The sequence below is a fragment of the Penicillium psychrofluorescens genome, assembly GCF_964197705.1.
Source record: "Penicillium psychrofluorescens genome assembly, chromosome: 3".
Classification (NCBI taxonomy): Eukaryota; Fungi; Ascomycota; class Eurotiomycetes; order Eurotiales; family Aspergillaceae; genus Penicillium; species Penicillium psychrofluorescens.
This window is the reverse complement of record NC_133441.1, coordinates 1,891,338-1,914,613: the sequence shown is the minus strand read 5'-3', so window position 1 is coordinate 1,914,613 and position 23,276 is coordinate 1,891,338. Positions and strand designations below refer to the sequence as shown.

General features: G+C 53.3%; 11 protein-coding genes across 11 annotated transcripts; 4 read left to right on the top strand and 7 right to left on the bottom strand.

Annotated features, from left to right (window-relative positions):
• Nucleotides 1-1,968: 1,968 nt before the first annotated feature.
• On the bottom strand, nt 1,969-2,368 carry PFLUO_LOCUS4849 (thioredoxin trx1; the record flags this gene model as incomplete). The annotated part of the gene is made up of 2 exons (XM_073782240.1): nt 1,969-2,269; nt 2,340-2,368. The coding sequence occupies 2 exons, from the start codon at nt 2,366-2,368 to the stop codon at nt 1,969-1,971; spliced, it is 330 nt and encodes a 109-aa protein (XP_073638915.1).
• A 963-nt stretch (nt 2,369-3,331) lies between these two features.
• On the bottom strand, nt 3,332-5,620 carry PFLUO_LOCUS4848 (uncharacterized protein; the record flags this gene model as incomplete). The annotated part of the gene is made up of 1 exon (XM_073782239.1): nt 3,332-5,620. One exon carries the CDS (start codon nt 5,618-5,620, stop codon nt 3,332-3,334), a length of 2,289 nt encoding a protein of 762 aa, XP_073638914.1.
• A 1,394-nt stretch (nt 5,621-7,014) lies between these two features.
• Nucleotides 7,015-7,224, bottom strand: PFLUO_LOCUS4847 (uncharacterized protein; the record flags this gene model as incomplete). The annotated part of the gene is made up of 1 exon (XM_073782238.1): nt 7,015-7,224. The coding sequence occupies one exon, from the start codon at nt 7,222-7,224 to the stop codon at nt 7,015-7,017; it is 210 nt and encodes a 69-aa protein (XP_073638913.1).
• A 1,569-nt stretch (nt 7,225-8,793) lies between these two features.
• On the bottom strand, nt 8,794-9,835 carry PFLUO_LOCUS4846 (uncharacterized protein; the record flags this gene model as incomplete). Its single annotated transcript, XM_073782237.1, has 2 exons — nt 8,794-9,296; nt 9,367-9,835. The coding sequence occupies 2 exons, from the start codon at nt 9,833-9,835 to the stop codon at nt 8,794-8,796; spliced, it is 972 nt and encodes a 323-aa protein (XP_073638912.1).
• A 1,071-nt stretch (nt 9,836-10,906) lies between these two features.
• On the bottom strand, nt 10,907-12,013 carry PFLUO_LOCUS4845 (translation initiation factor eIF-2B subunit alpha; the record flags this gene model as incomplete). Its single annotated transcript, XM_073782236.1, has 2 exons — nt 10,907-11,921; nt 11,973-12,013. 2 exons carry the CDS (start codon nt 12,011-12,013, stop codon nt 10,907-10,909), a joined length of 1,056 nt encoding a protein of 351 aa, XP_073638911.1.
• Nucleotides 12,014-12,201: 188 nt separating this feature from the next.
• PFLUO_LOCUS4844 (kinetochore-associated Ndc80 complex subunit nuf2) lies at nt 12,202-13,722 on the top strand (the record flags this gene model as incomplete). The annotated part of the gene is made up of 4 exons (XM_073782235.1): nt 12,202-12,285; nt 12,335-12,595; nt 12,644-13,558; nt 13,609-13,722. The coding sequence occupies 4 exons, from the start codon at nt 12,202-12,204 to the stop codon at nt 13,720-13,722; spliced, it is 1,374 nt and encodes a 457-aa protein (XP_073638910.1).
• Nucleotides 13,723-13,856: 134 nt separating this feature from the next.
• PFLUO_LOCUS4843 (uncharacterized protein) lies at nt 13,857-14,453 on the bottom strand (the record flags this gene model as incomplete). Its single annotated transcript, XM_073782234.1, has 1 exon — nt 13,857-14,453. One exon carries the CDS (start codon nt 14,451-14,453, stop codon nt 13,857-13,859), a length of 597 nt encoding a protein of 198 aa, XP_073638909.1.
• A 167-nt stretch (nt 14,454-14,620) lies between these two features.
• PFLUO_LOCUS4842 (AP-3 complex subunit beta) lies at nt 14,621-17,311 on the top strand (the record flags this gene model as incomplete). The annotated part of the gene is made up of 3 exons (XM_073782232.1): nt 14,621-14,660; nt 14,730-14,887; nt 14,951-17,311. 3 exons carry the CDS (start codon nt 14,621-14,623, stop codon nt 17,309-17,311), a joined length of 2,559 nt encoding a protein of 852 aa, XP_073638908.1.
• Nucleotides 17,312-17,860: 549 nt separating this feature from the next.
• PFLUO_LOCUS4841 (Putative serine/threonine protein phosphatase) lies at nt 17,861-18,932 on the top strand (the record flags this gene model as incomplete). Its single annotated transcript, XM_073782231.1, has 3 exons — nt 17,861-17,876; nt 17,927-18,160; nt 18,217-18,932. The coding sequence occupies 3 exons, from the start codon at nt 17,861-17,863 to the stop codon at nt 18,930-18,932; spliced, it is 966 nt and encodes a 321-aa protein (XP_073638907.1).
• Nucleotides 18,933-19,283: 351 nt separating this feature from the next.
• On the bottom strand, nt 19,284-20,016 carry PFLUO_LOCUS4840 (rho GDP dissociation inhibitor; the record flags this gene model as incomplete). The annotated part of the gene is made up of 3 exons (XM_073782230.1): nt 19,284-19,414; nt 19,466-19,837; nt 19,926-20,016. 3 exons carry the CDS (start codon nt 20,014-20,016, stop codon nt 19,284-19,286), a joined length of 594 nt encoding a protein of 197 aa, XP_073638906.1.
• A 998-nt stretch (nt 20,017-21,014) lies between these two features.
• On the top strand, nt 21,015-22,589 carry PFLUO_LOCUS4839 (uncharacterized protein; the record flags this gene model as incomplete). The annotated part of the gene is made up of 5 exons (XM_073782229.1): nt 21,015-21,075; nt 21,208-21,416; nt 21,474-21,636; nt 21,692-22,505; nt 22,565-22,589. The coding sequence occupies 5 exons, from the start codon at nt 21,015-21,017 to the stop codon at nt 22,587-22,589; spliced, it is 1,272 nt and encodes a 423-aa protein (XP_073638905.1).
• Between the last annotated feature and the right edge of the window lie 687 nt (nt 22,590-23,276).

Below are 23,276 nucleotides of genomic sequence, written 5' to 3'. Positions count from 1 at the left end.
GTACCTAGTATTGAACAGTGTTATAGGATGATCAAGTTGAGCGAGAGTCAGAGCGTACCAGTTGTAAAAGCCTGCTCTTGAGGTCCGCCGATGAAGAAGCTCTAATGTCGTCGCACATCCCATCGAGCTGATCACATAGGATAAAATGATGTAGCCCGCTAGATAGGAAACGGAAATACGAGACTCATCGTGAGCAGTACTGCCTGCTCCTGCCGATGACATTTTGCAGGGGAATGAGAGAAGATAATGGTCGAGCGTTGATGTGCGGCAGGGTTTGTCTGACCAACAGAGAACAGAGCCGAAGACGAGTGGTGTTTATACCAAAGCCATACGGAGAGAGTGATGAAGTGAAAAGCGTGTAAAGAAAAGAATGACAATAAAGTATCCGTCCGGCATTAATATCTTATACTCTCAGATGCACCGACCACGCGCGGGACATGTACACCATTATTTGCCATGCTCTCGCCGTCCTGCCAATGCGGTCTCGCCCCAAGTGGACGGGTCAGCAGCCTCAAAAAAGCCCCCCAAAAGCACGTACAGTAGTCCGACTGAGAGCTCCACCAGCGAGCCACATGTTATCTACTCTACTACTAGTCGGTAAACTCGCGTGGCATCTCTCTTTCCAGCAGCAGGACGAGTTTCGGATTAATCAATTCGAATCCCTCCAGGCAACCCAACATGGGTCCCTGGCTAGAGCAGGCTTTCGGAGCGAGGATTGTCTTAAGCCAGCGCTTCTTATTCGCCAGATGAGATCTAGATCGGATCGCAGCAGATCGGGAACGATGGGGCCGTGGAGTCCGACAGAATGCTCGGCCTAGTAGCCCCGATTTTTAAGTTGTACCGTATTGCGCCGGCCGCCACAGTAAGATTCGTGGATAGCAAATGATAATGCAATTGTTAATTAATCGCTCGGTCCCACCGGCTCATTGATTGCAAAAGTGGGTTCTGGAAACTTGGCAAGTGCACTAAGAGATGAATTCAGCTGCGCCGTGTCAAAATCCTTAAGGAATGCGAGAAGGCAGCCACATGGAATATGCAGGTGTTGGTGTTTCAAGAAGATCGATCAGTCATATCAACTTCTTAAGGATTCTTTATCCTTCGTATGTAGAGACTAATGGCATCGGATTGAGTTAATTGCCGAGTGCACTCACCTAAGCAGAAGACAGGAAAAATGAAAAGATCTGGGTTTCATCATAACGACCGATAGTGCTGACGGTGGCTGGACCGCTCCATGAACAGTGGGTCAAGTCGAGCACCACTGAACGGTTGAGCACGTACATGAAAGTAAGGTGATTAGTGCAACTGTGCGATGGTTCGTAGCGGGGTTGTCTCTAAGCAGCCATGGCTTGTAGAAACGAAGACCGAAAGACTCGGTATCCTTTCCTTGTGTTTGATAGCTAATTTAGTAAACCGCCATCGCGATCATGGGAAATTCTAACCGTATTGAGAAGTATGTGGCTACTACCTGTCTCCTATATCAGTATGGCTGTATGCATATTGTGGGATTAGGAACTGTTGTTACACGTAGTTTTGTCGAGGTGGAGGGTAATTGATAGGTCGGATGGTGGCTATTTAGGTTGAACACCTGTCAACCACATGGCCATGACGTGGGTTACCAGTGTCTCGCTGGATGAAAGTCTAGAACTGTCTGTGGTCGGAAATGATAATGCATAGCTCCGAGAAAGAGTACTTTGTCATTTTGTCTCCAGTTGTGTCGAGATCGAAGAGCCTCGTGGTGGGGTGGTCCCGCATGAGGTGCATTGCATACGCAGTCAACCCTGCAACATTATTGTGGATAAACTACGTATATCTACACCACACTACTACAGTTCATCACTATAACAAATAGTCACGACAAAAAAGTATGATCTAGTGCCCAAGACACGTAGTCCTATAGCATTGCATTGCATTTATCTCAGATACACTCAAAATAAACCCCCGGCCTCAAACATTCCGCTCCCAGCTAGCCTATGCGGCAAGCAGCTTCTGCAGACCAGCCTGGATAGCAGGCGGGTTAGCGCCGCGAACAGTCTCAATCTTCTCGCCACCCTTGAGGAAGAGGAAGGTAGGCATAGCAGAGATGCCGTTCTCGGCCGCGACTTCGCTGACCTCGTCAACGTCGACCTTAAAGAACTTGACGTTGGTGTGCTCGGTGCTCAGTTTCTCAATGGCGGGCGCGATGGCCTTGCAAGGGCCGCACCATTGGGCATGGAAGTCGACGATGACGAGGTCCTCCGTGTTGGCGACCTTCTCCTGCCAGTCCTGCGCGCTGTACGAAACAAGAAAAATTAGTATACGGTTGAATGGAGTAGGAGAGTTGAGTTTTTTATTTCACGTACGACTTGATATCGACAATGTTGCCTCCCATGGTAATTGGAGTTGAGTGGAAAGTTCGTTTAGGAGAAGAAGTGGGGTGGGTGTGGAAAGGTGGGCGGCTGGTGGGTGTGGTGGTGCGCAGAAGCGAAGATGCGACAAGTGATGCTCTCTGTGCTGTGGTGAAAGTGATCTTTCGAGCTGAAGAAGCCAGACGGATGGAGGGGGTGATCTGGGGAAGAGGAAGTGAGCTTTTTTCCGACGGAGGGGCAGAACGCCGGGGCTTATATAGCAGGGCCGATGACGTGCCGGGGCCGGGTCAAAGGTGCTTAGGTAAGGAGGCGCTGAATAATCCGGGCATAAAATGGAAGCATCTAGGGAGAGCGCGATGGCAAAGTGGCACTTACAGGGAACATGAGGTATGCAGGGGGTGTTGGACAACAGGAATTGGGCACCGGATTGGTATTCTTCGGGGTGAGATCGGTCTGTGTAGTCCAATGGAGAGGGAGGAAAGGACGCGGTCCGAGGAAGATGTTTGACTGACGGGCCAGAGGCCCGGAAAAGGGCAGGCGGTGTGCCGGGGAAGATGGCGTGCTCGCTGGCTGACAAAGGAGAGCAGTCTGGATTTCTGAAGAGAGGTATGGATCAGGTGAATATTTACTAGTTCATTTGATGTACATTTATATGAGTGGAAGAAACCACAGAGACGATGGTAGAGAAAAAGGTGTATTAATATCACGGGGAGAAGAAGGTAGAGGCCAAGGACCAGAGGATTGGTCCGGAAGATGGTGTATCAAAAAGGGGTCTTTAGCTGGTAGGACAGTGGATTGCAAACATCTAGCAGGGCTTAAACAGAGGGCAAAATGGGGGTATCAACAAGCTAAGAGAAAAAGGAAATGGTGAGGGAGGATGTGGATGTGGAGGTGCCACATAGTACACGAGGTGAAGAAGTCTCAGATACAAAGGGAAATGCAACAAAGGAAAGATGAAGGAGTGGTGGGCTATAGAAACGGGGTGACTAGTCATCCACATAGCCGGTTTCGGGCTCGACACTCGCCACCCGGTGAAGGTCGGTGCCAGGGGCGTCGTTGGAGATGTAAGCCTCCTCGGCAGAGACGGGGTCCAGCGACGGAATGCTCTTGAGCATGCCCTGGGTGGACCGAGGGCGGGAGATGGGGTTGACAACCACGGGGCGCTTGGCAACCTCGTTATGGTAGAGAGTCTCGGTAGGCTTGTTGGATTCGACTCCCCCGGTCATTTCAGTGTCAAGTTCGGGTTCGCCCAAAACATTGCTATCGGACACCCCATCGCCCGAGGGGGGATCGAACGATCCCGGCATCGGCCGTACAGGGCTGCCCGGCTTGTTCATTCGACGGAAGAATTGACCCGACATCCACGAGCCTTCCGAGTCAATGGAGGCTAAGGATTGTGAGAGTGGCACGTTGTCCGGATCCGCGTCGAAGCTGTTCTTAGAATTGTTGATGTCCACACCAGGAGTAGTACTTGGTGCTGCATCATGCAGGAAATATGTGTCTTCATGCTCCATAGAGGATTCCCGTACTTCTTCGGGAATGCCTGGGGACTGGAGACGCGATTCCGAGGGGGAGAGAGGCTCGTCATCAAAGTGTTCGGTGAATTTAGATTGGGAGCGTTGGATGTTCCCAGTGGGGATAAACGATCTCAGAGGCACCACAACGGGTGCAGGAGGGGGAGATGCTTGGGTTTGGACCCTGTAGAAGGACTCGTGCGAGGCGTTGTGCGATGCGTGATGAGAGGCGGCGTTGGAAACGTCCGGGCTGGATTCATGAAACCGGTCCCGGTAACGCTTGAGACGGTTGGAGCCGCGACGGAAGAGCGAGGTAATCGTGCCGACACGGCGACCGCTAGTATCGGATGTCCGTCGGTCTGAGTCCATCGTTCGGGAAAGATCAGAGTTGGAACCGGACCCAAAAGCCTGTGAGCCGCTGGGGCTGCTAATACCTTGGCGGAGCGAGGAGTGAGATGGGGACAGAGTAGTTCGAGACATGGCCATGTCCTGCGATGGCGCAAAGCTGCGGCGCGGGACGATTTTCTGGCCGCGCACAGAGCTGTCGTCAATATTCCCAATGACACGCGCGCTATCCACGGATTCGCGGCCAGTCGCCTTGCTGTCCTTGGAAGCGTCCCGCAACCACGACCCAGCTTTGACTGGAGCTGCAAGAGGAGTCGCTTCATCGGGAGGATAGGCGTCGTCGTCCTCTGCGTGGGCAGGTTCATCTTGGGTTTCGACCACTGTGAGCTGCTCCACCGCTTGTTGTTCCTCGGCTTTTTGTTCCTCGACTTTTTGCTCCTCGACCTTTTGTTCCTCGACTTTTCGTTCCTCGACTTTTTGTTCCTCAAATTTCCGTTCCGCCACTTGCTGTGCATCCGCTTTCTCTTGCAGCTTGCGCCGGAGCTTCTCCTGACTTTCAATCTGCTTCTTCTCTCGGCGGCGACGGTCCCTATCCAACAACTCTCGCAGTGACCCTGCGTCCAGTGTATCGGCAATATCTTTTACACGTCGCTTCGAATAATAGAGTTCCTCCTGGGACATTGTCAAGGCCTGGAGTCGGTCTTTGTCCAGTCGGTGAGAGGCCGCTGAGTCGCGGCCTCTTGCAGCAGGGAGCGCACGGGGCGATTCCACATAGCGGACGGCAGGGCGTGGAGTCAAAGCAGCAAAGGCGTTGACCTTGTAAGTGTACGGGTCGGAGGTGTCCGACAAGGAAGATCCGGTAGAATCACGTATAGAAAGGCTGATATCGGACATATACCGTTCGGAACGTCGACCGTTTGCTTTGCGCCGCCGCTGTTCCAAATCGTAGTCGCCACTCATGGGGGCATAGCGGCGAGGAATATCGATCGGGGTGGATGAGAGCATCCGAATCTCTCGCTCTCGCATAATCTCACTGGCCTTGCGTTTGCTCAGGCGGCGTCTCAGCTTGTTCGGTCCTTTCCCCTTCAGCAGCGATTCTGTACGAGAGAGTGGTCGCTGAAGCCCGGTATCACGATCATTGCGACGGGGCTGTGGATTGTCGGCTTCGTGGTCAGCTTCGGAGGGGGCCGCCAGCGAAGAGATGGGGCGGTGCGAAGGCGCCGGGACGGAATCACGACGGGCGTCATCGGTGCGATGGGACAAGCGACTGCTGTGGCGTCTAGACGCCCTGCTCGACAGCTGCGGGTTCGCGTCGACGGACGGGTCCTCCAAGGACGAGTGCAGGGCGAGGGCCTCGGCTGGGCTCACTTGGATCGTGTGCCGCTTGTTTTTGCGACCGAAGGGCCATATCGCCATGGCGCCCGGTGGTGCGGCTCGCGCCAGAGGACGAGTCAGTGGCGATGGGTAAACAAGTCGCGCAATGGGCTGACTGAACGCATCGAGGATATAGGGGAGTGGATGACGGAAAGAAAATTCGAGACGGCTGTCAGAAGGTTGAGAGGGGCGGGATTAGCAGGCCACCGTCGTCATCCGTGTGGATCGGCAAACAGTGACGGGGGGGATGTGATAGGTGGTCAGTACTCGCTCTCTCCACGAGTGGTGAGAGCCTTGAAGGAAGAGAAAACAAAAACCCCAGTTTGGAGAAATGGTAACGAGGGTACAGGGTGGGAAGAAGAATGGGTGCAAGAAGGGAGGAAGGAAGGAAGGAGAAACAACAGAGGCCGATCGGGCTCAGGCCAGACCCTGGGCCTTTTTTTTCCCTCACCATCACCACCCACATTATTATTTTACGCGGTCCATCTGGGGTACATACCGCAGTTACTCAGGTACGGTCGCACGAATGATAGCTCGTCAGGTCCCGGGCTCCTTGAATTCTTTTATTCATTCATTCATTCCTTCCTTCCTCCGTTTCGGACTGCCTCTCTACTCCCTCTACTCCTATACTAGACACGCTGCTCGACTCGGCTGTCAATAATCGACTTTGACGCCGGGTGGGCCCGACACAACCTTGGTTGAAGTGAACCAAAAATGGGTCGGCCTGACGCAACCCTCCAGCCTGGACCATGGTGCTGACGGTTCCTTAATTTTATTTCCTGTGTACGTGTGTGAGAGGATTATTGAAGGAAAAGACGGAAAAGGCGGAAAAGAGGGAAAACGCTGCTAGCCGTGTAGCCGTCGGGCAACGAAATTAATAGATTGATCGATGATGATTATTGCTTAACTAACCCGTTTGGCCGCGGTTCGTCGTCAATAGCGCGGGTGAGATCGTCCTAACTCGCTGCTGAATGGGGGGGCTGTGTCTGGGCCAACTAGTACGAGTCGTGGTGCTGCTCGCGTGCGCCTGGCGTGGCGCCCCTCGCTTCAACTGATGGGTGCGGGCCACGAACCCAGTAACGACAGGAAATGTTTGTATGTTTTGTTCGAGAGTGAGACGATGAGCAGAACAAGAAAAGTAAACTGGGAATAAGCACAACCGACTACATGTAAACAACAAGTCACGAGACCCTCCAAACCCTCATCCGAAATCTCTAATGGAATATGAAAAACGCCGGACTGTATGCACGCGGTCATCGCAAGGGAGAGTGAGACTTAATAAATAGACATCGAGTTCCTGTCTGCATCCCCCATGCGCAGAGGCTCCACCACCCCAGATGGATATATCGCCATTGGTGCATGCTTAGATAGTACGGATTGGTCAACTCGATAGTCAATCCGCAAGGTATGTATGTTGGATACTGTGGGTTGAAAATTCACTGGCTGGCTCGTTTCCTCAGCCGGTTGGGCTCTCGCTCAAGCACGCGATACCGGCGACTGCCACGGGCGCTGAGGAGTCGCTTGATTGACCACGAACCCGCCGCATGGCTGCGGTCATCCGACTCGCAGAAAAACCGGGTTTCGGAGCCGGTATGAAGCTTTTGCGGTGAGGATTGGATGGGCGTGGTTAACGGTTGGGCATCCATTTTGACTTCAGGTGGCACTGCACGGAGAATGGACCGAGAGCGAGATGGGATAAACTAGATTTTCACGAGAACGTTGATTTGATTATTTTTTTTTCTTTCCTCTTCTTCTCGAACAGAGATGGAGTAGGAGAGATGTTAGATGGTCAGGGACGACCTCGTGGGTGCCGCGAACGAGGCGGGGTCAGTGGGGTTCGGGGCTTCGGATCTATTTTAGGGCTGATGTGTACAAAGAACGAGATGTATACTTCTTTCTCGCCGGAGCCAGAGTGAAGAAAAAGAAAAAGAATCTTCATGTTGATCTATAGTGGACGATCTGATCTCCCTCTGGTCAGGCGTGCCGAGCTCCAGGGCGGACCCTCAATGCAACCTAGAATCCTTCACCTTGTTTCATGTCCATCATCCGTAGACCATGATTGACGGAATTCCCCTCATTCATTCACTGTAACCTTTGACCAAGACAGAAGACAGTGACTACAAACCCCGGGACTCCGACGTTTCGGTTAACGGTGGAGTCACCGGATCGAAACAGCAGGCCCCAAACCCCCGCATCGACCGCACTTGCAGCCAGAATGCACTCCTAGTGGCCGGAGGCGAGAGTCCTGCCCTGCTCGTATTGGGCGGGATCTCTCGGAGCGCGGAGTCTGCCACCTTATCCTTGAAGAGTCGGTCTAGCTGGGTTTTAAAACCTCCGAGTTGGCGTGTGATGAAACTTAACATGTGCTGCCCCTCCTGCTGCCCTCGATGACTTGAAAAGGGTCTTTCTCTTCTTGATTCCTGCACCTCTCTCTCGACTGTGTGTGTCTAGCGCTGACTTGCTCATCACACACAAACAAACGCACAGCCCTAACCAACCCAAACCCACACGCCCACTCTCACCGACTTTGCCTCCCAATTCTACCTCCCCTCTGTACAAACAATGGCCGCCTTGTGGGTATTCATAGCCCTCGGCTATCTGATTCTGTATGCATTTGCCACGCTGCAAACACCAGAATGGCAGGCCCTCGCCTTCGCCTTGCGCTGTATCTCATCTTGAGCAATCTCCGGCGGAAGAGTTCAGACATTGAATGTTGAACTCTCCAGAGATGCCAGACTAGGCATCTTCAAAACCAAAAAGCAACTATAGCAAGCATTCTTTATCGATTATCGCTCGAGTCTGCCAACACCTGGATAGACTCCGCTGTCGCGTGCGAAGCGAGAGTAACCTAACATCTCACGAAGGTGATACCGGGATAAAACCAAACCCCGGGCAAGCATTCATTGAGGATTATTCGGCTTTTACTGGGGAATATGGTGTTGACAGGCATTCGGAACGGGATCTCGGTCGTGTTGTCTGGCATAACTCGGATGGCTAGGAACTACCCACTCTCTACCCACGGCATGGAAAAGGATCTGAATTTATGACCTACTATGATTTGATGATAACGACTTGATGATTATGACGGATGGCACTTTAGTTTCGATTTATTTTAAGGAACAGTTCCTCCGGTTTGGCTGTTGAAACAGATCGAGATATACCACAATCACGCAAATAGTTTCAATGACACTCTTCTTTCGCTTCATCTATAGTGCCTATGACATTGCTTGAACGTCTCCTGAATCAACAAAAGACCCATGCTCATTGCGGCTAGACGCCGCGGATTCCTCCACATAAAACCGCTCCAAAACCCCTCTTGCACCTGTACGGTCAAGGCGTGCCGCATCCCAGAAAACGTAGCCCCAGCGACAGAAGTCATCGCTTTCCTCCGGGGCTTCCATGTTTCCTAGATGTAATATTTCCCAAGCTGGTGGCGGATGCCATTCCTGGTCTTGGTCTCCGGTATTCTCGACAGAGAGCAGCCACTCATGCTTTTTCCTCCGCAAGTCTCGGTTTTCGGAATGATCCACCTCTCCATGGGGCCACGAGCCAATGACGGAAGTATTTCGGTGATCTTCGAAAGGAGTCCCATCCGCAAGATAGTTGGTGTGCAGGTCTTCAATGAGTTGCTTGCGGCTTCCTTCTTTAAAGCACGCAGAGTGTAGCAGCTCCAGGCCGTGGCTGATTGCTCTACTGACGAGAGTTTCTCTTCCAAACTCTTTAAATTAGTTAGTTGCATTCGAATGAGCATTGTACTTTCGAAATGTCAGCTAAGGATAATAACTTACCTTCATTGATGTCCGCCTCGTTGAATATCTGATCGAATTTGTCCTTTGCAAAGGCGTTGACACAGGCAATCTCCTCGATCTCCCAAGGCATATATATGCGGATGAATCTTTCTAGGAGGAAATGAATTGGATTTCCCAATGTCCTCAACCAGCTTATCCCGAGGTTGTTGAGACCCATCGGGCCGCCTATTTTGAACTGATTGACACCGAAAATGATGCAGTATAGTTGGAAGCCGCGCATAAGCCTCATTGTCTCGGTTTCTGTGAGGGGCCCGTTGTTCTGCGGCCTTCCAGGAGCCAGCCCAGCTAGATTGGCGAATGCCCATTTGGTATATTCCTGTGCGAGCGGCTGGACGATAGAGGTGTGGAAGCAAACTATTTCCGCAACTTGGTCTACGGTGAATTTCCCGGCGAGGAACGAAAAGTCCCTCGAAAATCGTCCGCTTTCGGAATGTTCGAGAGACCGCATGATTCTGTCCTGGCGACTAATGTTATTATTTGAATACCTGTATTTATATTCATATCCGGCCTGCGCATGGCGTGTAACACCGGTCAGTGTTCTTTCGAGGCATGTACAAAGTAAAGGCCGACGATAGAGCAGATACTGATTGTGAAAGACGGATGATGCCCAAACCAAGGCTTTCAGCTCATCAATACCAAGCAGAAAAAGAATCTGAATGCGAATTTCGGGAGGAAGCATTTCCAGCTGCGCGCTAGGGTTGGGACACCAGATGATAGTTGATGCCTCGGATTTGTCTTCTGGGGAAATGGAAGAGGGAGAAGGTGCGACCTGTGGAGAGGAGAAGATGAGTTCCATCTTGATAGTGGTAATTTGCTGCTTGAGGTGTATATGTTGTTGGACAAGAGGACAATATATAGTCGAGACGGAGGTTACTCGGCAGTCTTGAGGGTTGGATATTCTCATGCATTTGGGCGAGCAGGAGTGTCGCAGATATCTGCCTGAGATCCGCTGCTCGTAAGCACCAGTTATAGTTATAACCAACTCACTAAGCGACGAGATTTCCGATTTAGCGCTGGGCTAGCCTAAGTGATTCGTGACAACAAGCGCCCGAGGCGTATGAGCCACCGCGCTAGAAGAAAAAGCGCCGGGAGGCTACTATTAGAGGGGTTGAAATGATTTAGCAAAGTGGAGCTAGGCTCCGAGTTTGTAACGATCTAGGAGTATCTTAGGTGTATATTCTATCAGTGGACTTGGGCAAACTACCCGTTTCTGACAGTCGATGAGAGGAAGACATGGATGGCACTCATCACATTCTCCGTAATTGTTTGCGTTTCAGCCTCGTCAGCGGTGGTGATTATCCATCTGGGAGTGTTGGTTTACACGCAATGCAGCCCTCGTCGCTGTGCCAATCACCTCTGAGCGTCTATGACGATGGTGTGGCTAGGGAAGAAACAAAGGATCGCGTCAAGTCATTCGCCATTAAATCATCTGCGCCGCCTGCGCCGCCTGAACTTTTACTGACGCCGGGTGCCCAACGGCGCATGCTATCTGCCTTCGTAGGAGACACATGATCAACCCTTAAAACCAAATCTTGATCAACTCTTCGCTGACGGCGCTAGGCGTCAAGACACCACTATCCGTGATTAACGCAGAGATCAAGTGTGGTGGTGTGAAATCGACCGAGTCACACAGAGGCAGCTCAATCGGTCCATCTGCGCTCGTGTTGGCCGCCGATGCTTGTTGTTGGCTCTCCTCGGCCATGTCCTCTTCGGACTTGAACTCGATAACGTGCTGCTCAATGGGCAAGTCGTACTGTCCCAGCGGGTACAACCGGACGAACTTGTGGCTCTCTGCGACCACGTAGAATGGCTTCCCGATCGCCTTTGCAAGGAGACCAATCTGGTAGGTGCCCATGCGAGACACGATGCCTCCGTTCTCCACCACTCCCTCCGCACCCACAATGACCATATCAGCTTTCCCCAGAGCATATGCCACCGCTGATTCTGGGATCGTAGCAACCGGAACGCCCTTTGCTCTCAAGGCCCGAACGGTTTCCATCCCCTCGGGCTCCTCCCCGGACGGGCCGTCCACGCCCTTGCTAGTCGACGACATGACATAAATCACACGGAAGCGCACAACGGACGGGCCACCCTCTTCATCCGCAGCCTTTCGCAACAGCGACGCGACAGCCCTAGAGCCACCGTTGGTGATCACCGTGCTGCCATCCCGAATGAACCCTCTTCCAAACGCCGCAATCTTTTCTCGGCTTTCCTTGGCGCGTCGAATGAATAGTCGGCCATTGGACAAGAGATGGGTCCGAATAGCCTTAAAGTCCCCCGCGGGCCCCAGCTGTCCCGGCCGTTGTAACGTGGTGATCAGGTAGCGCTGAAAGAGATCGGTTCCGGCGGAGAGGCCGATTGGGTTGGGGATCGACTTCTTCAAGTGGGCGGTGGACTTTGCCAGTAGGTCCAAGGTTTCTGAGATGGTGGATGCCGCTGAGTGTGTGAGGAGAAGCACCAGGGCTTCAATGGCCGCGATGGGCATGGTGAGATCGGGGTCGGAGCGGAGAAGATCATTGTAGGTTTCGACAATACTGTTCCACGGGTGAGCCCGATGCGCAAAGAATTGGTAGACAGATACTTACTCGAACCCTTTGGCCGCAGCCGTACTTGTGGGAGGCGCCATGTGGTGTGTAATCGGTCTGGTCGCAGGAAAGAAAGACAAAGCTCAGCCGGCGAGTCATTGAGTGAATTTGTGTTTGACGTGTTTGCACTGCCCCTCCAAGGTCCAAGGTCTAAACCCGATCGGGCGCGAATAAACAAGAACGAAGAACATGACAACTCCCACGCGCGATGGCCTACAATAATCACCGCATGAGCCAGCAGTTCCATGGCTCACAGCAACCTCATGGCCGCACTCGCAAGAAAGAAGATGAGAACGATGCCTTGATGCGCCTGGTGAGTTGCCTCCGGTGTCCTGGTCGCGTTCACGCTGACCACCTCGCAGCCCGACAAGGAAATCGCAGGATGTATCAACGACATTGGGATCCCCTTTACCACGGCCGACCTGGCCAAACCCCAGCCGCAGCAGATCCAGATGGTATTCGAATGGTTCGCGGAGCTACTCATGAATACGACTCGCGAGACTGTGGAGCCGGCCATGCACGCCGCCGCGGAGGATATCTGCGGCGACTACCCTGATATCGTTCCAAACGAGACGCGCAACCTCATGGGATTCTTTGTTAGCCTACGGCGGCTGCTGATGGAGGTGTGTTGTGCTGCCCCGCGGGTCCCTTCATGACTGACCGGAGACCAGTGCGGCGTCAACGATTTTACATTTACGGATCTAACTAAACCAACACATGACCGGCTGGTCAAGATTTTCTCGTACCTAATCAACTTCGTTCGGTTCCGCGAATCGCAAACGCCAGTGATCGATGACCACTTCAACAAGACGGAGAAGACCAAATCGCGCATTGACGAGCTGCTGTCCGACAACCAGGAAATTGAACTTCGTCTGAATGATATGCGACGGGATGTCAAGTCGAACGAGGGTCAGGTGCAGGACAAGATTAGGCAAAATAACGAATTGAAGGCACGGCTGAAGGAGCTGCATACGGAACAAGCACGCGTCTCCGAGACACTGGAACGGGTCAAGGGAGATAAGGCCCGGCAGCAGATGTCATTGGAAGAAAAGACGGAAAAGCTGGTCCGCACGCGGCAAGAAGCAGAGAAGCTGCGGCCTTATGTGCTCCAGTCCTCGGCCACTCTCCAGGCAAATCTGACCGAGTTGTCAGAGAACCTGATGCGCGAGAAAGCGCAAATTGATACAATGGAGAAGCGGGCGCGCGCCCTTCAGACCTCGTCAGACACCTTCACCGTCGTCTCTAATGATGTGCAGGCGTGTGTCAAGTTGCTCGAAGATATCTCTGCGGAATTGCAGAAGGAAGACGAGGAGGAGTCTCGCGCGGTGAGGAACAAGGAGGCCATCTCAGAGAGAGGCAACAGCGTCCGGGAGGTCGAGCAGACCGAGAAGCTCCTGCAGCGACAGCTGGCTCGGTGGAACGAGCGGATTGATTCTCTACGGAAAAATGCGCAGGAGAAGGCTGAGGTCGCCCAGGCGCGCATGGAAGAGCTGCGGAATGTCCAGAAGCAATTGCGCGAGGAGCGCGCCGAGAAGCAGCGCGATATGGAGCGGCGGCGCATTCGCATCGAACAGACTGAGAAGAAGGTACGTCTCCAATTACTTTCAAACCTGGAACTATTTACTGATGACTGCAGATGGCCGACCTCAAGGAAAACATCGAGAGCGAGATCCAAGGCGCTCACGACCAGTACCTGAAGCTCGAATCGCACATCAAGCTCTACATCACGGAGATGGAAAAGTCGCTGTGATCTTATGTATTGATGGTTCAGGAGTTCAGCGGTCGGCTCTAGGATACCCGGGCGGTGCAGAGTCATTCTCACGGAGTTCTGTTGTGTTTGCATGTCTCTCAATTGTATCCATTTTCTTTTATGTTATTCAATCTTCAATCAAACTCGAACCAACGTTGAGCCACTCGTCTCACGGTCACACCTCGGCCACCCCAGGCCCTCTCTTCGCCTCGGATCCGGACAGAGCCATTCAACAGAGGCACATGCACGTCCCAGAGCCGTCCTCCGCAGTCGGTATTCGTAGGATCAACAGCATCACAGCATTCACAGAGTCTTAGCTCGCTGTTCGTTCGAGAAGCAGCCTCGACAGCCGTAGCAAAGGTTCTCGACAGTCCTTGTGCCGAGAACTCTGTCGTCGAGACATGTAACGCCACCGCGTCTAGGATGGCCAACAGTCGCCGGCCATCTTTCTGCGGAGGTACCAAGACCGCGAGATGCGCCCGCAGGCTTTCGAGAGACGGACAGAACGCTAGTTGGATCTTGCTGGACTTGGCTAGAATGGCGATGGTTTTTGTACGTAGCTCATGATTCGGCGGTTGTTGAGACTGAATCACGGCCGACAGCTGGGTAAAGAAACCGTCTCTCGAGCCACAGACGATCAGGCGTGTGTCCGTGTGAGTTGTGTCGAGCAGTCGCTGTACAAAGTCGATTACTAGCTCGCAGCCAATGACCCTCGGAGGAGCAGACGCCATGGTTGCATGATGTCGTTCATGTTACCATCATCGGCAGTGGAAGAGAGAAAGTTGTTTGTCCCGCGGATATCAGGATTCCTGTTTCGTTCCTCCGCCTTCGTCCCCCCACCATCACTCCTTCACCCACCCTCTCCCTCGTCCTTCCCTCGTGCAGGGATCCTGGCAAGATGGAAACAATCTCCAGGATCTCCTCGATGCTGGAAACAGGTAAGTCATTTTTGATCTATTTCTATGCCGGACTGTAGCTGACCGTGGCCTCCGCTTGTGTGCGAACAGCTCGAGAGCTCACCCTCGAGGCCGCCCAGTCCGCCGCCAGCAATCGCAGCTCGAAACCCGATTACTCGTCGCGCACTTACAGTGTCGCCCACATCAAGAAGCTACTGGACAGCCGCCATGAACGCGAGGTCTTGGATGGGATGCGGAGGGTCACCTCGGTATGCCGACAGCCCGGGAATGACGCCCGCAGAGGACACGGATACTGACCCAATTCTTTCCAGTTGATGTACCGCTCCGAGCCCTCCCTCCCGTTCTTCTCGGCCGTGGTCAAAAACGCCGCCAGTGCCAACCTGGAAGTCAAGAAGCTCGTTTACATCTACCTGGTTCACCACGCAGAGGCCGAGCCGGACCTGGCCCTGCTGTCGGTGAATGCGATCCAGAAATCGCTTACAGACCAGAACCCGCAGGTGCGGACCATTGCATTGCGGACCATGTCTGGCATTCGTGTACCGGTGATCAGCCAGATCGTGTCACTGGCCATCAAGCGTGGATGCGGGGACATGAGTCCACATGTACGGAAGGCAGCGGCCCTGGCCATTCCCAAGTGCTATCGGTTGGACCCGAGCACAATGCCTCAGTTGCTGGGATATCTGTCGAATCTATTGGGCGATTCGCAATACTTTGTGGTTGGCTCTGCGGTCGCGGCCTTTTTGGATATCTGCCCGGAACGGATTGACTTGATCCACAAGCACTACCGCAGTTTGGTGAAGAAGCTGGTGGATATGGATGAATGGGGTCAGCTGGCGACCTTGCGCTTGTTGACGTTCTACGCACGCAAATGCTTTCCTCACCGGACCCAGAAGGTAAAGCAGGCGGTTACTAAGGCATTCTACGACGAGGACCAGCCAGATCAGGGCGCCGAGGGCTCAGGTGAAGAGTACGAGGTGCCCGTGATAGACCCTGACCTGGAGCCTTTTCTTCGCGCATGCAAGTTACTGTTGCAGAGCCGCAACTCGGCCGTGATTGTCAGCGTTGTCCGCTGTTTTCTTTATCTGGCTCCTCCAGAGTATCTGCTGTCTGCTGTTGGTCCCCTGGTGGCCCTTTTGCGGAGCCCGCAAGATATGCAGCTCATTGCTCTCTACAATATTGTAGCAGTGGCCTTGCGAGACCCCAAGCCATTCGCCAAGTATACTGCGCATTTCCTCGTCCGTGCCAATGATACGCCGCATATCTTGCATCTCAAACTTGAAGTGCTTACAATTCTCTTCCCGCACTGCGGGAAACATTGGAAGAGTGTGGTAATCAGTGAACTGGAACATTTCTCCAAGGGCACGGATCCAGATCTGGTGCGAGAGAGTGTGCGAGCCATCGGACGGTGCGCACAGGGAGATGCCAATACCGCAGATTTATGTCTACGCATCCTTCTCAGTCAGATCTCCAGCCTGGATGGGAACCTGGTGTCTGAGTCTCTGACTGTTATCCGCCATTTGATCCAACAAGACCCGACCTCACACAAGCAGACTGTCATTCAGCTTGTCAAGCATCTTGGGACAACAGCCCACCCTGACGCCCGAGCCACCATTATTTGGCTTGTTGGCGAGTTCGCGGGTATTGACGCAGATAACAATATCGCACCCGACGTTCTCCGTGTGTTGGTGCGAAGCTTCGCGGACGAGCCTGAGGTTGTCAAGCAACAAATTGTTCTCCTCGGTGCTAAAGTATACCTTCAGCATCTTCTCAAGAACCCTCCGAAAGAAGTCATTGAATCCACTGAAACCACATCGCCGGAAAAGCCTGCCATCAACACGCAGAAATTCCAGAATGAGTGGACAGATGATCAGCCTGAAGAGCAGATTCAACCGCCAGAGAATGAGGACGAGGAGAATGGCGAGGAGAAGGGCAAAGAAAAGCAAGAAGACGCCGAGACAAAAGAAGGGGAGGAAGAAGACCGCATAACTCTGCTCTGGCGCTACATCCTGTTACTCGCTCGCTACGACACTTCCTACGACCTCCGCGACAGAGCTCGCCTCTATAAAGCTCTCCTCGCCAGCCCATCCTCCACCCCGCTTGCCAACCTGCTTCTTCTTGCCCCTAAACCAGTACCACACGTCCCAAGTCCCTCAGAAACACGCAAGGATCTTCTAGTCGGATCTGCGACCCTTGTCGTTGGTCCAGATGCCGGTCCCCACGGCTTGCGTGGTTACGAGAACCTTCCGGACTGGGTTGAGCTAGGCCACGAGCCAGATTCGAGTCTGCGCGTCGAAGATGTGAAACCGGATCCAACTCAAACCCAGCTCTCGATGACCGCAGGCGAACGACTAGATCGAGCGCTCCGTGCACATCAGATCTCCGGCGGGACAGGCAGGAGACATAACGGTGCCGCGGTGTCGACGGACCCAGCCGGGAAGAAGACCCTGAATCAGTGGTTAGACGAGGAAGAAGAGGAGACCGAGACTGAGAGCGAAACGGATTCCGAGGAAGAAGAGACCGACTCGGAAGAGGAAGAGGAATCCGAGGAGGAGGACTCTGAAGAAGATGATGATGACGACGAGGAAGAGGAGACGGACTCCGAAAGCGAGGCTAATCACAAAGAAGCACTGCAGTTGCTGCCCCAGCCTGATTCGAGAGCTCCGAATGTATAATGGCTTAGGGCTGGGCTGGGTTGGACAATGACATAGACGATACTTGTAGATGTGAATGGCTTGTGCTACATACATATATCAGTGGCTCAACCCTTCATTTATCATGATTCTTTTCTGTCTCCTGTCCTTCTTATAGTTCCATCCCATTGCCCGATCCAGGCACAAATCACGTGGCACGCCGGTGAGCAGCGGCAGTTTGGCCCCAGCCGAGAACTGTTTTGCTCGGACCGGGAGCAACTCTGCCAGCCTTCTAGCCCTACGTGCGGGCTTCTGTATACGATCGATCACTGCCCAGCTTGGACGGGGAACTGCTCTGTGGTCATGATGGTCGTTGCTTCGGGATCGCTTCTCTCAACTGATCTCCCCTTCCTATCCTTCTCCATTGAACCCACGCCCGCCACTCCGACCCTATCTTGTTGATTTAATCACCGTCGACTGCTTGATTCGCCTGCCTCCGCCCCAGCATTGACAGCAACCGACCGAACCCTGCTCTTGGTGTCACTCTGTTAAGTTGGGAATTTCCATTCGGGCCACTGAAATCCAGCCGCTATGCCTGGCTTACCAGGTGAGTGTCCACCCACAATATCCCCTGGATGTGTATTGACGTTCTGCCAGCCAGCATCGATCTAGATGAGTGCATCGAGCGGCTCTATCGAAAAGAATTACTTGCAGACTCGGTCATCGAAGCGATATGTGCCAAGGCGAAGGAGCTGTTGATGAAGGAGAGCAATGTCGTCCACATCGCTGCGCCGGTCACTGTTGTGGGGGATATACATGGCCAGTTCTTTGACATGATCGAGATCTTTAAGATTGGCGGCTTCTGTCCCAACACGAACTACTTGTTCCTAGGTTCGTTCGCTGCGTGGCACGCTGGCTGTTTTTCGGGTTGGCTAATGTGATTCCAGGTGATTATGTGGATCGCGGACTGTTCAGTGTCGAGACTATCTCGCTGCTTATATGTCTGAAGCTGCGGTATCCACAACGAGTTCATCTCATTCGCGGCAATCACGAATCTCGTGGTGTCACCCAGTCATACGGCTTCTACACCGAGTGCGCACGGAAATACGGCAATGCCAACGTGTGGCACTACTTCACCGACATGTTCGACTTTCTCACACTGAGTGTGGTGATCAACGACGAGATCTTCTGCGTGCATGGCGGCCTCTCGCCCTCCATCCACTCCATCGACCAGATCAAAATCATCGACCGCTTTCGCGAGATCCCTCACGAGGGACCGATGGCTGACCTTGTATGGTCCGACCCGGACACAGACCGGGACGAGTTCTCCCTCTCTCCCCGTGGGGCGGGGTACACCTTTGGCGCGCAGGTCGTCAGGAAATTCCTCGAGGTCAACAGCATGTCCCACATTCTAAGAGCTCACCAGTTATGCCAAGAAGGGTATCAGGTGCTCTACGACGACCGGCTCAGCACGGTCTGGAGCGCTCCAAACTACTGTTATCGGTGCGGAAACCTAGCGAGTGTGCTCGAGGTCAGCGATACGGGCGAGCGGTTTTTTAACATCTTCGACGCCGCGCCCGAGAACGACGTGCATCGCAACGAACAGCAGGCGCAGCAGCAGAATAAGGATGGCCCGAGTCCAGTGATTGACTACTTCCTGTGATGATACCCTTTGGATTTTATTTTCGTTTCAATGCACTTTTATCCGGAGTTTTGGGACGGACGGAAGATTCATCCTGCGCATTCACAGAACGAGACTGGCTATTTGGCATCTGACACACAGCATGTCCTGCAACGAAGATATCGCCATAAAGATGAAGAAGAGTAGAACATATACACAAAAACGAAGGACTGCAAATATCACAACCAGATTTCCCGGACGCGGGCTTTTTCCCTTGTATCTTGTTTTGCTTGCTCGACTCAAACAAGGAAGAAGATTGGTCACGCTCTGAAATAAACCAACACACATCGGCCGCTCATGAATTCAACGAAAGACTGTCTGTCTTGACTGTCTCTACCAGTTCTTGGCAATGTCGAACGACCATTCAAACTGCAAATGGGTGTGCTCGTCGTCGTCAAGGAACTTGGACACGGCATTGTAGTGGCCACGAGCCATCATACCAGAGGGAGCCTCCTCCTCATTGACTGTCATGATAATTAGATCTCTCCCGACCGTAAATCAGAAGATTGACTTACACTTCTTCTCATACGTCTGCTTATCAGTCGTGTTCGGCGCATAACTCCCCAACATCTCCTGATCCTTAGAAACACGGATCCCCTTCCGCTTGACAACCTGCAGATATTTAAGTCCACTCAGCACCTCGTGGTGCACCTGGAAGACGACCTTGATGCGGAACTGCGCGCCCTCTTTAATGGTAAACGGCTGGTTCTTGAGATCTGCCAGGGCCGCCTCGCTGGACAGGTCGATCACCACGTCGGCGCGGTCTGGCACTTCCAGCGCCAGCGACTTGATGATGCATTTGCGGGGGTCATTGGGGTCGCCGATTGGAGTGCCGGTGTTGAGGCCCAGGGAGGCTTTCCAGCGGTTGAGGGACTCGTCGTTTTTGTCTGGTGGGGGTGGGATGGTGTTAGTTCGGGGATTGAGCACACTGGGCTTGATAGGTTGCAGAAAGGGTGTTCCGGGACGAATCCTCACCCAGCTCCTGGTACTCCTCCAGAGTCTTCTTCTCGCCGACCTTGAAACCCTCGGTCTTGGTGGCAGCGAGATCGTCCTCGTGGTCCGGCATGGTGGATGTTTGTTTGTGGCGGGGCGGAACCAAGAAGTGTGGTTTGGGAGGGGATGGGATGGGAAGTAGACAAACAGCGAAACTCGCTAGATACCGTCGGGAGGGAAAGAAGAGGGAAAGACGACGCTGAGAGAAACACAACACAAGTAGTCACTAAGTTGTCCCTCCCCTGAGGCTTGGTGGGGGTGGAAAGGCGGTGGGGGTGGGCGAGGCTATTACCTGAGTCGGAAGTATACGTACTTGTGTTGGCAGCCGGTCTAGACTGCGACACAATCTATTCTTGACTCGATAGATGAGAGGCAATAAGAATATGGACGATGTGGTGATCAGGCACGTACATCTCGAGATTCGGATCATGCGGTGTACGCTGTATGTATGTTAGTTAGGAGTGCAGCGAAGCGTGCATGAATAATTCCACGTCCATCTAGGGACAAATACGCTATCTTCCATTGTGATTCCTCCACTGTGATTCGACACGAACCCGAATAGTATGAAGGTCCCTCGCCGGATGTCACTATACACGGCCTGGACGAACTACTCCTATCAGGGGCGGGAGGGGAATGCCAAGTCGCGAACCAACGCCGTATGGACAATACGGGTAATTCGCACATTGGCCAATCACCCCCATTCCAAACGGAAATACCCCAACGGACCCGGCCATGCCGGACAGAGCCAAGCCCCAGCCCCATCCTTTCGTTAGTTCATCCGTCCCCCCATTCATTATTTCCTCTTCCATCGCGCTCTCCTGATTAATTGTCCCTTACCGCTCGCGACTTTGGCTTTCTTGTCTGCCGTCACCTTCCATCAATCACATTGTCGCGCACCTTCTGATTGAGTTGCGCTCCCTGCAAACCCTTCGGTGCTCAGATCCGATTCGTGCCCAGGCCAGTTTACGGAGAGCGACAAGCGACGCGCCTGCAACGTGGCTGTCGCATCTTTTCCCCTTGACCATTTTCTCACTCCCCCACCTCTGATCACCTCGCTACTCGCCATCCACCATGTCGCGCTCTCTGCCGAAGCGAAACAACCCTCTCATCCTCGCCGAACTGGCTCCTTCTTGTAAGTGCTTGCTCCCCCTTCCCGGTGCGCGTGGTCGCGCGACCGCGCGTACCCACCCTCCGAGTCGAGTATACCCTTGTACGACTCGATATGTCTCAACAGGATGTCGCGGCTAATCACACTCGCCTGCAGTCGAAGAGCTTCTCGCGCGCCGTCGTCTGGGGAAGACTAACCTCGCTGTCAAGGCCTCGTGGATCGGTACCTCCAATGCGACCAAGCCTGAGAACCTGGGTCTCTTCGAGTATGCCCACCTCCGGGCTCCGCTCCCTAAAGACCTCAAGGGCTCTGAGATCTTCCCATCTCACACCCCGCAGCAACATCCCGAGACATACTTCCTGATGGTGAGTCGCCGCCCTGCATTTGGCCCCGTGGAGGCAACCTCTCTAACATGACGACAGCGGAGGAGCAAGGACGGATATGTCAGCGCCACTGGCATGTTCAAGATCGCATTCCCGTGGGCCAAGCTGGACGAGGAGCGCTCCGAGAGAGATTACCTCAAGACCCGGGAGAATACGAGTGAAGATGAGATCGCCGGCAATGTGTGGATCTCCCCCCTGTTCGGTAAGCACATATCATCTCTCCCGGCCATCTACAGGAGCTAACTGACGGCTCCCAGCTCTCGAGCTCGCCAAAGAGTACAAGATGTACGACTGGGTTCGCGCGCTCCTCGACCCCACCGACATTGTCCAGAGCCCTTCTAGCGCAAAGAAGCAAATCACACCACCGCCCAAGTTCGAGCTCCCAGAATCGGACGCTGCGCCGTCCTCAATCTCTGCATCGCCGTCGCGCCGGAGTCGCCGGTCAGTTTCGCCCAGCAAGAAGTCTCCGTCCAAGGCCCGCGGTTCTCGGACCAAGAAGGATGTCCCACCTACGCCCTCAACAACTGCCGCGAATGCCACTCTTCAGTCGGCTCTGAACATGGACGCAGAGTCTGTCAACGAGACTATTGAGAGCGTGGAAGCGGATATCGAGGCTAAGACCATTGGATCCCCGAAGAAGTCCAAGGGCCGGAAGTCTAAGAAGGATTCCACTGTGGAGCCTGAGGACAAGAAGGCAGAGAAGGCCGATAAGAAGAAGAAGAAGGCCGACAAGCTTGATGATGCCAAGGCGAAGACCAAGACCGAGAAGACGAGCGTCTCAATTGATGCGCCGTTTACCTTGCCTGAGGTCCCGTCTGCTGAAGAGACCCAGGAGATGATCGCCAAGGCGAAGGGAATGGTACAAGAAGCTATCAAGGCCGACGGTGGCGCCGTGAAGTCAGCCTCCGTCAAGGTCACCAAGAAGCGCAAGGGCGAAGACCTCAGCGAGGACGAAGATGAGGAGACTGGAGCCGAGCGTGCGAAGAAGGCTAGGCTGCTGGAAGATAAGCTCAAGCGCGAGCGTGTTCGCAACCGCGCGCTGGTTGGTGTTTCTGCCGCCTTTGCTCTTGCGTGAGTTACCTACCCTCGACTTGACTGATTCTTTACAAATTTACTAACAACAATTCTAGGGCTTCGATCCCCTATTTCTTCTAAAAAAACAGATACCTCCAATCTTTCATCACCCAGGGATCGACCGAGCGACCCATTTCTGGACGTCATTCTTTCCTGAGAGAAACATTTCCTTTTCCATCGTTTTCTAATACTGCAGTTGGTCAACCCCTATCGCCTGCCTGCTTCAATAAAGGCACAGTCTATCTGATTCTTTCTCTATCCTTTCTTTTTTCGATTGACCACCCGGGATTCAATTCCCAGTGCCCTGTCCTGCCTCTGATCCCACCCCCACATTCCCCCTGTCGCGTCATGATATATATTCCTCCCCACAAGACTGAGTCTGTCTGTACTGTACTTTGACATCCAACACCACTTTCTAATATCTTGCCTGCCTCCTGCCTCCTGCTCCGTGAGCCCCAATCATCTATCTATCTATCCCTCCCTCACATCTCCCCCTTTACCCGCTGTCCCGTCCCCAACCCCCGCAGCCATACTGGTCGATTGTTGCCCGCTTTCTGGTTGTAGTCAACGGTCTGGTCTATGGTACACACCACCCACTCACCGACCTTCATTGTGTATCTAACTGTTTGGATACATAGATGTCCCTGAACAAGTGAATGAGTATTCGAATAATTATTTCACTGTTCCAATAGAAAAGTAGTTAGATAGATGATTATATCTCCAGAACAAGACATAAATTCATTGACATCGAAACGGGCCCCAAGGGGG